General features: G+C 41.3%; 1 protein-coding gene across 2 annotated transcripts in view; it reads right to left on the bottom strand.

Annotated features, from left to right (window-relative positions):
* Positions 1 to 6,393: 6,393 nt before the first annotated feature.
* The window catches only part of stag2b (STAG2 cohesin complex component b), a 29,947-nt gene continuing 22,157 nt past the window's right edge, over positions 6,394 to 14,183 (bottom strand). Inside the window, exons 30-34 of one of the 2 annotated variants that reach the window (XM_085474482.1) lie at positions 13,065 to 13,287; positions 11,826 to 11,930; positions 11,615 to 11,741; positions 10,642 to 10,716; positions 6,394 to 8,347 (exon numbers count right to left, since the gene is read on the bottom strand). In XM_085474482.1, coding sequence (XP_085330608.1) covers positions 8,324 to 8,347; positions 10,642 to 10,716; positions 11,615 to 11,741; positions 11,826 to 11,930; positions 13,065 to 13,287 — 554 coding nt within the window. In that variant the 3' untranslated portion in view covers positions 6,394 to 8,323. Of the gene's footprint in view, positions 8,348 to 10,641; positions 10,717 to 11,614; positions 11,745 to 11,825; positions 11,931 to 13,064; positions 13,288 to 14,183 lie in introns of both variants that reach the window. The other variant, XM_085474479.1, reaches the window with a different exon arrangement.

A 14,183-nucleotide genomic window follows, 5' to 3' on the forward strand; every position in this document is an offset into this window, starting at 1 on the left:
ATGCAGATATAATTGGAGCAGAGGATCTGACTCATTGCTCTCTCCCTCTGAACTGAGCGCCGGCTCTCTATGGCAGGGTTGGAAGTGAAACAAGTAGCCCACAGAGCTGACGTGTTGAAGAAATTATTGTCGCTAAATGATACACGGGGATTTAGCTTCTAATTTGATCCCAGTGTCCTTACTGATTTTGGCCTGCGTTACGATCTTGCGGTGTGCGTCATCTAATTCGATTTGGCTCCGGCTCAGGCCAACTAATGATCTTCCACTTATCACCCCTCTTCTTCTCCCCTGTTGATACTCGTCAAAGTGTCTTTCCCATCAGACCCACCAGCCTCACATGACTCCCGACAACTGCAGCAGAGAGTTGGAATCACTCGGGGCCCCTTCAGAAAAACAGGAAGCCCTAAAGGGTGAGGGCCAGGGCAGGCAGAAAGATAAGATTTATGCATACTTGTGTGCTGTACGCTCTGGCATGCTAACGATCGTGTGCGTGTGTGTGTGTGTTTTCAGATATCTCGTAGAAGTATCTGTCCTGTCTGAACCCTCTTGCACCAGTCAAGTGTCAGGTCAGACTCTAAAGCTCCTGAGATCAACATGTCATTGTTCCTGCCTGGTGTCACTGACATGTCCTCAGTGACATCATCGCCAGGGGACGCTTAGCATATCTCTCACCTCTCTCTTCAGTGCTCGTCTGAAGTAGCATTAGCCTCCGCCTCTAATCAGAGTACATAATAAAGTAGCCACAACAACCTCATCAGTGGCTTTTATGCCCTGGCAGGTGCAGCTCAGCATTGTAATTGTGTAGGCTGCTGCAACTTTGATCACGTATTTATATTTAAAGAGGTAGTATAGCAACCCTGGATGCGTGCGTGCATGTACGCCTTCACAATCCTGGTAATGGAAACATCGTCTGAATGGGCCTTTTTTTTCTTTCAGTAGCACTTGTTGTATTGCATTTCCGAGCAAACGTGCTTCAATTCATGCCATAGAAAACCACTTTGAGATAACTTTATCAGCAGATAGAAAATGTTATCTGCTATCCTGATTATGTCATGTTTTCAGCTGAGCAGCAATAAATAAAGAGGCCGTAAAAAATCCTGGAGGTAGTTTATGGGGAATAATTCCCCTGCCCTCTCACACACACACACATAATGCTGTAATTGTGACACGCCTTTAAAGCAAAGACGCAGGAATGCATATGTGCACATGCCCACGCTCAAACTTGGAAAAGAAAGGAAGCATTGCACCTAAGAACGCACTGTTGCGCAAACACACCTTTGGCAAACAAAGATATACTTTAAAAAAAAGAAGAAGAAAAAAACACTTTAAACCCAGGGAGACAAACTCCTAAATCTGAGGATGTCCTTGTTAGTAAGCAGCCGAGGGTACATGAGTGCTCTCAGCCGCATCATGAAAGCCTCAGCAATTACTCCCATGCTCCCTCGCTCTGGCATAAATCTGCTCTTATCTCGGCTCGCTGCAGGATCAGGGAATATCAGCTCCAGCATCTGCTCCATCTACAAACCCAGCCACTAAAAGCACAACAAAGTGGTTCTGCAGGCATAAATAAAGGAAGGTGGTGGCGGGCGGGAGGCGTACCGGAAGAAGCGCAGGGGGTTGAAGAGAGGGAATATAGAAAGGAACTGAGAATGAGAAATAGGAGGAGGGGGTTGCGTCTGTATCTCTTTAGCATTTCTCTCTGCATGTGTCAATCAGCCAGTCAGAAAAACATAATTCCAGCTCAGCTCAGCTCAGCAGAACCTCTTGGAGGGAAATGAAGATATATGGAGAGAACAAAAGGTCAACAGCATGGGTCATAAGGGGCAACTTTTACATTAGGGAGTATGGGAAGATGCAAAGTTAAGTCAGGGATGTTTTATCTACTGGAGGGGTAATCACCGATGCTTCTTTTATCCAATAAACTTTTCTTTTTCTTTACATTAACATCATTTTTGTCATTACAAGTTTATTCAGAGAGGTCAGCGGATTCTGGGCATGCTATAGACAGCAAAGTTGCTCGCACCTGGCTAAAGTAACAACAAGGACGGATGAACAGGACTCCAAACTATTTTTAGGAGGATGTTTATTTTCCTCACGGTCCGACTGGAACATCTTTCATTCTGGCCTCTTTTTTTTTATCACAGCTGTGACCCTGACCCCCCCCCCACCACCACCACCACCACCACCACCACCACTCCGTCCTCCGCCTCCTCCGCCCGTCCTGTCTCCTGTGCCTCCCCGGTTCTCTCTGCATTTCTTCCTCTCTCACTGTCCTCTACTCCCATGTTACCTTGGGTCAGCCACTCCTTTCTCTCTCTGCCTGAGTGTGTGTGCATGAATGGTTAATGGAGCCATATAGAAATGTATAACCATTCCAGTCGGTTCTGCTCAGCGTGCACGCCTGGGAAGTCATAATAGAGATGAAATGTTACAAGGAAATGTTGAGAGGAAATACCTCAGCTCCAGGTGCTGGCTGAGGGTCAGGGGTGAAGAGGTGGCACACCAAGCCTCGGGGTCCCCTGAACCCTGACCTCACGAGACTGATGAATAGCGTGCTAACAAGGACCAGCTCTCTCTTAGGGTGTCTGCACTCTCTCTTCTTGTCTTTGACTACCTCTTATTTTGCTCTCCCAGGAACTGATCTGGCAGCAGCAGAGTAGTAATACTTATACCGGCTGAACCTTTAAAGTACCTCGCCATCTGTCGTCTTCCTTGGATTTATAATTATCATCATATCACATTCAAACTACGCACTGTCGCACTCTTACATAACCTAACCCCTATCTACCAGTGCCTGCAATACTTAAGAATAGATTGAATAAATTATTATTGGGTGAGGTGTTAAATCTTGGCCAGGAGTACAAGTGCTTTCTTTCTAATGAGGCTCCGCTACATCGTCTCTGCTCCTCATCGGCACGGAAGAGAAGCGAGAAAGCCTGCAGCAGGCACATTCACGGGCCTCCCGCATACACATATGCATGCACATACACCGAGTACACCCCCACATACATGCACAAATGGTAATAGTTTAAATGTGGGTGTTGCACACACGAACATGCACAATTACACTCACACACACACACACATTCCAGCCGCACCCTGGCCCATTTGCAAAGCTGTATCATAAAGCCAATTAAAGAGATGAGTCTTATTAGCAGAGGTGTCTCAGCCCTCGTTCATCACTGGGGTTTCCTGGCAGGGGCTGGTGACATGCAGAGCTCTTCATCATCTTTATGAGACCTGTCTCATCACGCCCTTATAAGACACTCATCCAAACTTTACTGAGACTCATGATTTAGCAGAGCGGGCTTGGCCCACAAATCCATTCAGTCGTCCTCGGGTCACCTTTGAATGCGCTTCAAGGGATTTGAAAATGAAAGTGGAGAAAATGTAGGCCTTGCATGGCACACTGCTAGTGTCTTCTGTCCCCCACCCTCCTCCATACCCTCTCATTGAAAAACCCGTAATCTTGTTTCCTCTTCCTGCAGGGAAAACCTTTATTATCCTCACCGCAGAGCACAGGCCCACTGGGATGAGTGAAAGTGGCTTCACAACAATGGTGTGAAGTGAGGAGAGAAGGTGTAGAGAATCAAATTCCAGGGTAACCCTGGGTAAATATCCTCCTGCTCCCAGCTGAAAACTCGTCTTGTTTTCTTGCTTCGTGAGGTCGAATGCCCCGCTCAGACCTCTGGACCACCTGCAGCTCTGCTGATGACAGATTCCCTCCACACTCTGGACCATCAGTGCCAAAGAGAGACTAATCCTCCAGCTTCTATCCCCCAAGTACAATAGCCCTGTCACTCGTTCACTCATTCAGCATACCTTTAGCCGCTCTGCCTGTGTGTCAATATGAAGAAAACCGACAGGAGGCAGAAGGTGGATTCCCACGGCGCTCTATTCATAGCTTCTCACTGGAATCTCTGACCTGTTCTGGCTTGTCTCATGAAACCTGCTCATCATAATGAAGGGCATTGATCCTACTTCTCATTTCACATTCACCTTGACATCTCAGTTACAGCCCACAGAGCGTCTCCTCTTAGTCCAGGAGAGATTATTTCCCTTTATTTGGTTACAAGATATTTTATTGGATGCCCAGCACATTGTTGGAATGATACGGTTTGGAATGAATGAGGCGCTAGAAGATGAGTCTGGACATTCAAGCGCTGCTGGCCTGTCTGTGTGAATGAGGCCGCGTGCCTAATCTGAGGCCGGCTCTGGTAAATGATTTTCCAGGGTCAGCTGCTTTCCTCTGCCCTTACAAGCTGAGAAGATTACAACCGATGTTCTCATTAATGATTTATCCACGGAATTAAAAAACTCTAGGTTTATCTCCTCGCAGAGTCCTGGAAAAGTCTCAGGCGCTGCGTGAAACAGCTCTTCTTAGGGGGAGGCTTGTGATCAATCACAAGATAGGGGAGCAATTAATGTAGAGCAAAGATATTTTGAATGACCATGAAATGCTGTTCGGATCCTCTTAGATGAGTTTCCACAGTGAACTCACGTGTATGTGTAAATCAGAAGTCCTCCTTGACCCGCTGAGGTTTCAACACCAGCTGAACTGATAGTGTATGTTGAGGCCTTTGGGTTATCAGAAGTAAATACAGGCTCTAAGTCCATATGAGGCTGTGATTTAAAATCCGCAGCCCTGACCTCTGTACAGCTTTTAACCCCCAAGTCAGCCCAAGCAGATGCATTGCTGTGGGAAAAAGAAAAGGAAGTAAAAAAAAAAAAAACAGCTACAGAAAGAAAAGTATAGGGAAGATAATCGCTTTGGCACAGAAGCGTGAGATGTGGAAATAACTTTGACAATTGGTTTGACAACAGCTACACACCAATCCAAGATTCCTCTTTGGTCTCTTTCTGCATGAACACCACTAACAGCATGTTACAAAAAAAGGTTGACAGCTCAGATGACAATTACACAGGGCTGCAGAGGGAAGTGCTTCCCTTCGCAGTATTCTGATAGCCAACGTGTGACAAGCAGACGTAGTGATAGATGAGCCTCTTCATGTATTACAAGCTGGACATGAAGGGCGCTCACTGCCAGGTCCTATTCTGGTACGCCCGCAGTGATCTGAGCGCCTCTTTATTAATCATGCATTTAACACAGAAGTCTCAGTTGCTTTCATCCCTTTTTTTTCCTGCTACCACGCGTCCTCACTTTTATCAGAAGAGGAACACTGGCGCTCTTTGTCTCCACATGACAACTCTTGCTAAAAATGGGATGTTTTTGATAGTCAACACAAAGGTTGTGTGTAGCAAGATGTGTACATTCTGTTTGTCAGTAACTTAGAAGTGCAAGATATAAATCTATATGTATTATGAGTCAGAAAATGTACAGCAGTAAAGCCACTGTAGGGAGAGTGGAGGTCTGCCTTGAACCACACTGCCCCCATGTGGCATGAAAGGTAATACTTTTCCAGCGGTTACCTGTTGTTTACCTGACGTCCTGAAAAACTCAAACTCCCTCAGAAGTAATTCAAAATTTCAAGATTGTAAGTCAAAAATTTTCTCCAACTAGTAATTTTGTAATAACTCAAAATTTCAACATAGCTCTGCTTGCTCCAGAAACAAGCTTCCATAGAAGTGTGTTCAGTTAAACCCATTTCTAACTGAATTTAAATAATGTTCGCTGAACAATTACTTAACTGTAGTTTGTTTCAGTTGTATAAATTAACTCAAGGAATCAAAAGCCTTTTCAAGGATTCTGTTTAAATACAACGGTTTTTATCCGCACTAGAATGTTACGGCTTTAAAAATTAATGCAGTTTAACGGTATACCTCCTAGCCATACTTTAGTCAAATTTACATTTTATTTACATCCGCCATCCACTGAAATTTACATTGTTTGTTCAACAACTCTGTGTTTACCTGTAGTATAATTTGCTTTAACAGTTACTAGCTTGCTAACGGTTTGCCTCCGAGCCATACTTTAGGCTAAATTTACATCTAGACATAAACACTGTTGTTAATTATGTATATCCGTAGTGTTTCTCTGCTTTATATGTTAAAACCCAATTCAAAAACTTAACCGCTAGCTACACTTTTCGTTCAATTAATATTTTATTTATGTGAATTTCCATTTCCTACCTACATCGTTAGTATGAAAGCTAACTATTATCCATATTCTAGTGTTAAGGATAATCGGATTTTCGTTTTTAGATTTACACACTTTGCCTTTTTTTTTAAAACTTTATATTAATCAACTGTTAACATGTTGAGGTGCACTTGATACTGTATACGTTTCAGCCTCCTCCACCTTTGGAATCACCAAACCACACCATATTTAGGCTTTGCAAAGAGAACATAAGAAGTCTACTGTGCAGCCCGATTAGTCATAGCTCCATTAGTTGCAGTTTGTTTCTTGTGGTCAAAAGTAAAAAGTACCACAGATGAAATGTGTTGATTTTTATTCAAAAGTTACTGTCTCCAGACAAGTACAAATCAGAAAACAGAGTGACTGAAAGAGGATGGGATAATAGACAACAACTCAGAGTGTAGGCAAGAGTGCTGACAAAATAAAACACAGACATGGCCAAAATGAAGGAAAGAAATAAAATTTTGTATATATACACATGATCTAATAAGAATTTATACCGATGTAGTGGTAAGTAACAAACAATAAACAGTACTTTTTTCCTTAAAAGAATTTTTCTTTTTTACTTACATAAAATAATTAGGCAAAACACATATAGGCTGTTTATCTACTTTATCACATTACATCTGACCACCTCATATTTCATGTTCTAAGAAGCCAATTATCCACCTTTAAACATGACTGATCCTCTGACATGGAAGATTACTGTGAGAAAATGTGACCTCCACAAGCATGTTTAAGGCTTAAGCATGGAATGACTACAAAATAAAAACCTCAGTAGACAAAACATTTCATTAAAACTTGTGTGTGACAAATACATGTCAAAATCTAAGCTTTGTCTAGCTGCCACAGCGCTGCTGAATAACTTTCATCTTCAGTATTGGCTGAATGACTACCTTACAGTTTTAACATTTGAAATCTAGAAGTATTTTGTGACCGGACTCTTTTTTTAAATGTTGAGAAAACCTTAAAGCTGAATTTCACAAGTCTTTTCATTAGTTTTATCCAAACTAATTTACATGTAGGAAAAAAGGTAGAAACCCGAAGACATTATCAAGACAAAGAAAAAATAAAAATAAAAGAACAAAACATAAAAATACAAATTTAAAAATCTTCCTTGATGCATGGCTTTACATGCTTTCATTTTTTTTAGGTTTTACTTACACATTTCTCACTTTGTGACTGAAGGTTGAAAAGTTGAAAATAAGAAAATAATAAACCAAAAGCACATATATAAAATCAGCACCGATTCATATATAACTTTTATTTAAAATGTAGAGATACCCATTTCAACATTATGCTGCTGGATTTTAAAGAGAAAAAAGGTGATTTTCTTTGACCGAGCCGTTATCCCCCAGAGCCCACACAGTGGTACTACTGGGATTAAAAAAGAAGAAGGGGAAAAAAAGCTCATTTTGAGGGGGAAAGGTGTACATATGTATCTGGTAAGATGGTGATTAAGGAGTGATCCAAATCTTGGGCTAAGCTCTGGGACTTACAGCGTGGAGCATTCAGTGGACTCTATAGGAATCTTCACAGCATAAAGGGATCTTAACTGATTCTATATGACATCTTAACCATCTTAACCACCAGTGGTTATTAGGACCTCAACTCAGGGCCAACAACAGGAAGAAGAAACAGACAAAAGGGAGAAAGGGGGGAAGAAAAAAAAAAAAAAAAACCAAAAAAAAAAACCACAGAAACATAAAGACCTCCATCCACTTGGCTAACACAGTACAAGCAAGCTACTACAGTCCGTTTATAAATTACTACTTCACACCTGGTAACTTACTACAATTGTAAAAAGGGTTAGACATAAACAAAAATGTTTCTTAAGTTAAACACACCATTTCATCCCCATTAAAAAAAAAGAAAGAGAAAAAAAAAAAGGAAAACAAAAAGCTATTACTGATTTTTCTTCAGACATGTCTCATCTCTAATAGGTTTGGAAGTGGCCTGTTACGCTATTTCTGAACAGGAAGAGCTTACCCAAGATTATAAAAGTAAATATTTGAAACAAAGTCCTCTCTGAGCAAGCAACACTGAGTGTGGGTTGTCATTGGTCCACGTAAAGTACAAGCCAGATTTTTTTCTTTCCTTTTTTTTTTTTTTTTTTCATTTTTGCCTTTTCTTACAGAAAACACTTCTGTTTTCACTTCTAAAATTCTCTTTAAATACAAAGCGCCTCTTCTCTCATCCCAGCGTCAAAATCATCTGGATATTAGCTTAAAACATGGACACCCCAAGCATCTGGAAGAAACAAACAGAACATTAATACAGACTTCACACTGCACTCTCATGGATGTTTACATGATTGAATGTCCATCTACATCAGTAATGATTAAAGTCTGACAGAACATGATCGTTTTCAACCAGTTTCCAAACTAAATTAACAGTTACTGAGAAATCCTGATCTTAATCAGGCTGGTTCTGGGCCGTGCAAAAAAATTGGTAAAAGCCAAGTACATCGCAAATGGTTTATATCCTCAGAAAAACCTTAATGGAACAAGATTTGAAGTATTTAGCGCAGACAAAACTGCTCCAATCTGATGATTTAGTTTCATTTTTGTGATCAAAAAGGTTGTTAAAGATAACATAAACCAGTCACACAGGGCTCTACTTAGCCTTACATTGTTCTATAGGGAGTGCAGAATTATTAGGCAAGTTGTATTTTTGAGGAATAATTTTATTATTGAACAACAACCATGTTCTCAATGAACCCAAAAAACTCATTAATATCAAAGCTGAATGTTTTTGGAAGTAGTTTTTAGTTTTAGCTATTTTAGGGGGATATCTGTGTGTGCAGGTGACTATTACTGTGCATAATTATTAGGCAACTTAACAAAAAACTAATATATACCCATTTCAATTATTTATTTTTACCAGTGAAACCAATATAACATCTCCACATTCACAAATATACATTTCTGACATTCAAAAACAAAACAAAAACAAATCAGCGACCAATATAGCCACCTTTCTTTGCAAGGACACTCAAAAGCCTGCCATCCATGGATTCTGTCAGTGTTTTGATCTGTTCACCATCAACCACAGCCTCCCAGACACTGTTCAGAGACGTGTACTGTTTTCCCTCCTTGTAAATCTCACATTTGATGATGGACCACAGGTTCTCAATGGGGTTCAGATCAGGTGAACAAGGAGGCCATGTCATTAGTTTTTCTTCTTTTATACCCTTTCTTGCCAGCCACGCTGTGGAGTACTTGGACGCGTGTGATGGAGCATTGTCCTGCATGAAAATCATGTTTTTCTTGAAGGATGCAGACTTCTTCCTGTACCACTGCTTGAAGAAGGTGTCTTCCAGAAACTGGCAGTAGGACTGGGAGTTGAGCTTGACTCCATCCTCAACCCGAAAAGGCCCCACAAGCTCATCTTTGATGATACCAGCCCAAACCAGTACTCCACCTCCACCTTGCTGGCGTCTGAGTCGGACTGGAGCTCTCTGCCCTTTACCAATCCAGCCACGGGCCCATCCATCTGGCCCATCAAGACTCACTCTCATTTCATCAGTCCATAAAACCTTAGAAAAACCAGTCTTGAGATATTTCTTGGCCCAGTCTTGACGTTTCAGCTTGTGTGTCTTGTTCAGTGGTGGTCGTCTTTCAGCCTTTCTTACCTTGGCCATGTCTCTGAGTATTGCACACCTTGTGCTTTTGGGCACTCCAGTGATGTCGCAGCTCTGAAATATGGCCAAACTGGTGGCAAGTGGCATCTTGGCAGCTGCACGCTTGACTTTTCTCAGTTCATGGGCAGTTATTTGGCGCCTTGGTTTTTCCACACGCTTCTTGAGACCCTGTTGACTATTTTGAATGAAACGCTTGATTGTTCGATGGTCACGCTTCAGAAGCTTTGCAATTTTGAGACTGCTGCATCCCTCTGCAAGATATCTCACTATTTTTGACTTTTCTGAGCCTGTCAAGTCCTTCTTTTGACCCACCATGCCAAAGGAAAGGACGTTGCCTAATAATTATGCACACCTGATATAGGGTGTTGATGTCATTAGACCACACCCCTTCTCATTACAGAGATGCACATCACCTAATATGCTTAATTGGTAGTAGGCTTTAGAGCCTATACAGCTTGGAGTAAGACAACATGCATGAAGAGGATGATGTGGACAAAATACTCATTTGCCTAATAATTCTGCACTCCCTGTAGAAGAGGAGGAAAAAGAAAGAAAGAAAAAAAACCTTCCCAGAGGTTTTGTGACAGTCTGGAACAAGAATTTAAGGCTGGATATCCAGTCAGACATAAATAAAAATCATTTATACAAGCCTAATGGTTGCTCTGCTCACCAAAAAGAAATGTTGCACTTGGCTTAAGGTTAGTCAGCTCAGCCTGTCAAAATGCACAGCCTTATTCACAACCCAAATAAAACAGGCTAGCAGCTGGTCTAGCTTAAAAAGGCAGGCAATTGCAATTTACTTCCCAACAGTTGTGTCGCTTCACATGTAACAGACGTCAACAAACAAAATATAAGATTGTGAGCAGGATCAGTACAGGATCCTGATCTTGATGCTGCTTACCGATTCATCCATGATAGAAGGGTCAAAGTAATCGGGCTTGAGCTCAGACCTCTCACGGCGGTTCTTGGAGGGTGGCTATGAGATTTAAGAAACGGCATATTTAGTAGACTGTCAAACAACTACTCCCACCCACTGTTAGAACTTTACCCCCATATATTAAAAAAAAAGGAGAGAGAAAAAAAAGCAGAGACTGCAGAAATCGACAGAACCAACATACAATACTTAAAAAAACAAATAGGAGGTATGTAATTTCAGCATGTGTTTGGAACATTCAAGTAGAGTGAATTTAGAGAAACGAGGACAGTTGTACAGTCTTCTGGTTGATTCAACATGACATTTGGAGCCCATCTCATGGAATCCAGCTCCAGCATCCAAGAGGGGTATTAGCCTCGGATCAAATTTTGTTCTGGCTTTACACTCGGCATACATAAATCTGTGGTGTTGGCATAAATGATGAAAATAAATTTGTCTTTTTTGATCATGGTATACCAACAATTGCAATGTACTGGCAAGTACATACTTTAAAAAGAAGAAGAAAAAGACATATATTCTTCCCACAAGCAAACATTTCTCTTTAATGATTTCTGACTTGTGCTAGTTCTATTACAGGCAACATTCAAAACAAGGTGCCTGGTTACATCCTATGCTGGCAGTTTGTGCAATAAAAAACACTTACACAAATGCATCAGAATACATTCTGAACTTAGTTGTAAAAGGGTTAATTTTCTTTGTTAATCTCCAACTACCATCAAACTGAATCATTAAATGACAAAGAGACAATTTAGAAACAGATACTTGTGTAAAATGCTGATTTGCCTTCCAAGACCATTAACAAAAAACAAAAAACGACTTTAATTGTGATCTAGAGTTTCCTCTAGATCACAAGAAGACACAAGCTTGTATCACAGCGCTTTAGAGGACATCTTAATGTTTGTACACCAAGTACAAACTCATGAAAATGCATGTATCTCACCAGATCAATGTCCATGGTGTCAAAGTCCATGCCTTCATTGAGGTCATCCATACGGCCTTCTGATGACATCATCACATCCTCCACAATCGGCTCTTCGTCTTCTTCCATGAGCCCAGTGCCGCGACGACTGCTGAGCAAACCATTAAATAATTACTAAGTGTACCCAGTCTTCAGATTTACACATCGGCATACAGGTGTGCCTGTGACTTACATAGCATGCTGCAGATTGGTCCTGAGCTTGGCATAATTCATGGCTCTTTCTTGCTGGCGTGCCTCCTCTTGCTGTCTTTGAGCCAGCATCCACGTCACCTGGGAACTAAATATATGAGAGCACATTATTTAGCTATGTTTTGACCCACAACTGTCTGGTGTTTTTACTGGGGATACCATGAGGATACAACTTAGTTGCACACTGGCCCGATGCCTGTAAAAACTCAGGGTGGATAAATAAACTAGTCAGTCACTGTCCCAGTAGGACCAACACTTGGCAGGCTGTTAGGCACAACCATTTTGCTACCATTTGCCCTCCAAATTAATAGCATGCAAATGGGCAATTACACTGAACCCTGTCTTAATGTATTTTGGCTCATTCCAGTCCAAACCTTTTCTCAGAGAATAAGTGATGCTCTGGCCTGAATAATCGGCCTGGATATGAGCCTAGATGTATTTATAAAATGTTATAGTATGAAACATTGGGATAAGCTCAAATAACAGATAATTAATTAAAAGTAAATGGTCATTAAAGAGCTTTGAGATTATAGGGTCAACAAAGAAAGAAGAGGGAAAAAACGTTAATGTTGGACTGTGGGGTTTTTGAGTAATTGGAGATGCTAAAGGAAAGTAAGTGGTTACTGCTGTAGCTCCAGGCTACTTCCAGTTTTCTCAGCCTGTACTTTGAGAAGCTACAACTTTTCACTACTCATCTTATATAATCTCAACTTAGTTAGAGGCACTATTCCAAATCCTGCTCACTAATATCATGTAGGCAGATTGATTAATTCAATTCTGAAGCTCAGACACCATTTTTCCTCATTGATCTGCCCATTCTCTGCTGATTAAGAGACACATAGCAAATCTGTAAAGACTCCTAATGTGTTTGTTCTTTTCCTAGAGATTTATCTAGGTAATAGGTCATTATCAAAACTGCCCTCATTATTGTGCATCAAAATGCTTCGCTAATAATTTCACACTGATATGTTACAGACCTAAGTAATGTGTTTGAGTCTTTGAACCTATGTGTGGTCTTGCCAACTCAAGTGTACTTGTATTTTATTACGCACTTATAAACAAAGTTTTCAGAGGTTTTGCATCTAAGGACAGTGAAGAATCAATAAGTCCTCTACAGTAAAAATGTTTTTATTTGAAAGAAGCAGCGTGTATTAGCCTGTAACGATTACTGTGCTGAACATGACAGCAATAGTGCAGCAATGAAAGACTGAGGCATGCATACTTGTAATCCATGGATGCCTGGTGGTGCTGGGGCGTCGGTTGATGGTGCTGTGGGTGTTGGTGGGGTTGCTGCTGGTCGTGAGGGAGGGGGTAGACCCCCATGAAGCTGTCATCACGTGCCCTCTTAGGGTCCCGCATGGCAGTGGAGGTGAGATGGGGAGATGGCATCATGACTGGAGTCTGCATGCTCTGCTGCCAGACTTCGCTGCTGCTGCTGCTCTCCTCTGCACGGGAAAAGCCAAAGAGTTTGTTTCAAACAACCACACACATTCTCGTTTTTATACATTTTGCATAAGTTAGCAATGCAAAGCTCTATTGTCCTGGCCATGCTGATTTTGAGGAGAATCAAAATTTAGGATTTTGTTTGGTTGCTATGGCAAAAGCAACACATTAACCCTTGCACCAGGGGCAGGGATTGCCACAGTTCACAGAAGAAGCATACAACTGAAATACAGTTCTGAGCATGTCTGTGTGTTTGGCACTCCAGGAACAGAAACCACCTGGAAAATTACACAACAATGAAAACGGTGGGCCGTCTCTCCCCAGCCTCCAGTGAGCCACAATACTCAGCCGTGTTGTCACATTGATAAAGGCTAGCATATCTACCTATTATTAACCGTTATTCTTGGCTTAATTTGTCCACAATATGAATTAGCATGGCATTCTGTTTAAGTGCTCTGGTGGCAACAGAGTAATGTTCTCTGGAGCTGTAAATTAAGCCATAACATCAGAAACATGAAGTACCACTTGTAAAGGACAAAACAAAAACAAACTTGATGGTGATTGTATGGAGCTTTTATGCTTTCTCATTTATTAGTTAGGGGCTTTAAAATAACCAAGAAGGCTTGGACTTTGCCTTGGGGCCGGTAAACTCTACTTTTCTTGAAATCAGAGCGATATCCTGTCATGAATAGTTCCGAAGCAAACATACACAAGAGAGGTTTTTTGACTGTTAAAGAGTACTTTGACTCCCTCCTAACATCTGCTGTTTAATCTCCTAACCCCACCCATGCAGGCTAGTGAGAAGACATCTGGGTTAATCTGGGCTCTGTGTTTGTAACATCGTACCTGGCTGAGTTGTATGCATTTCTCCGATTTAATTCATGTTTATAGTTTATAG

The sequence above is a fragment of the Copadichromis virginalis genome, linkage group LG2 (assembly GCF_057382275.1).
Source record: "Copadichromis virginalis isolate Kocher_CV1m ecotype Utaka linkage group LG2, C_Virginalis_male_GT1.1, whole genome shotgun sequence".
NCBI lineage: Eukaryota > Metazoa > Chordata > Actinopteri > Cichliformes > Cichlidae > Copadichromis > Copadichromis virginalis.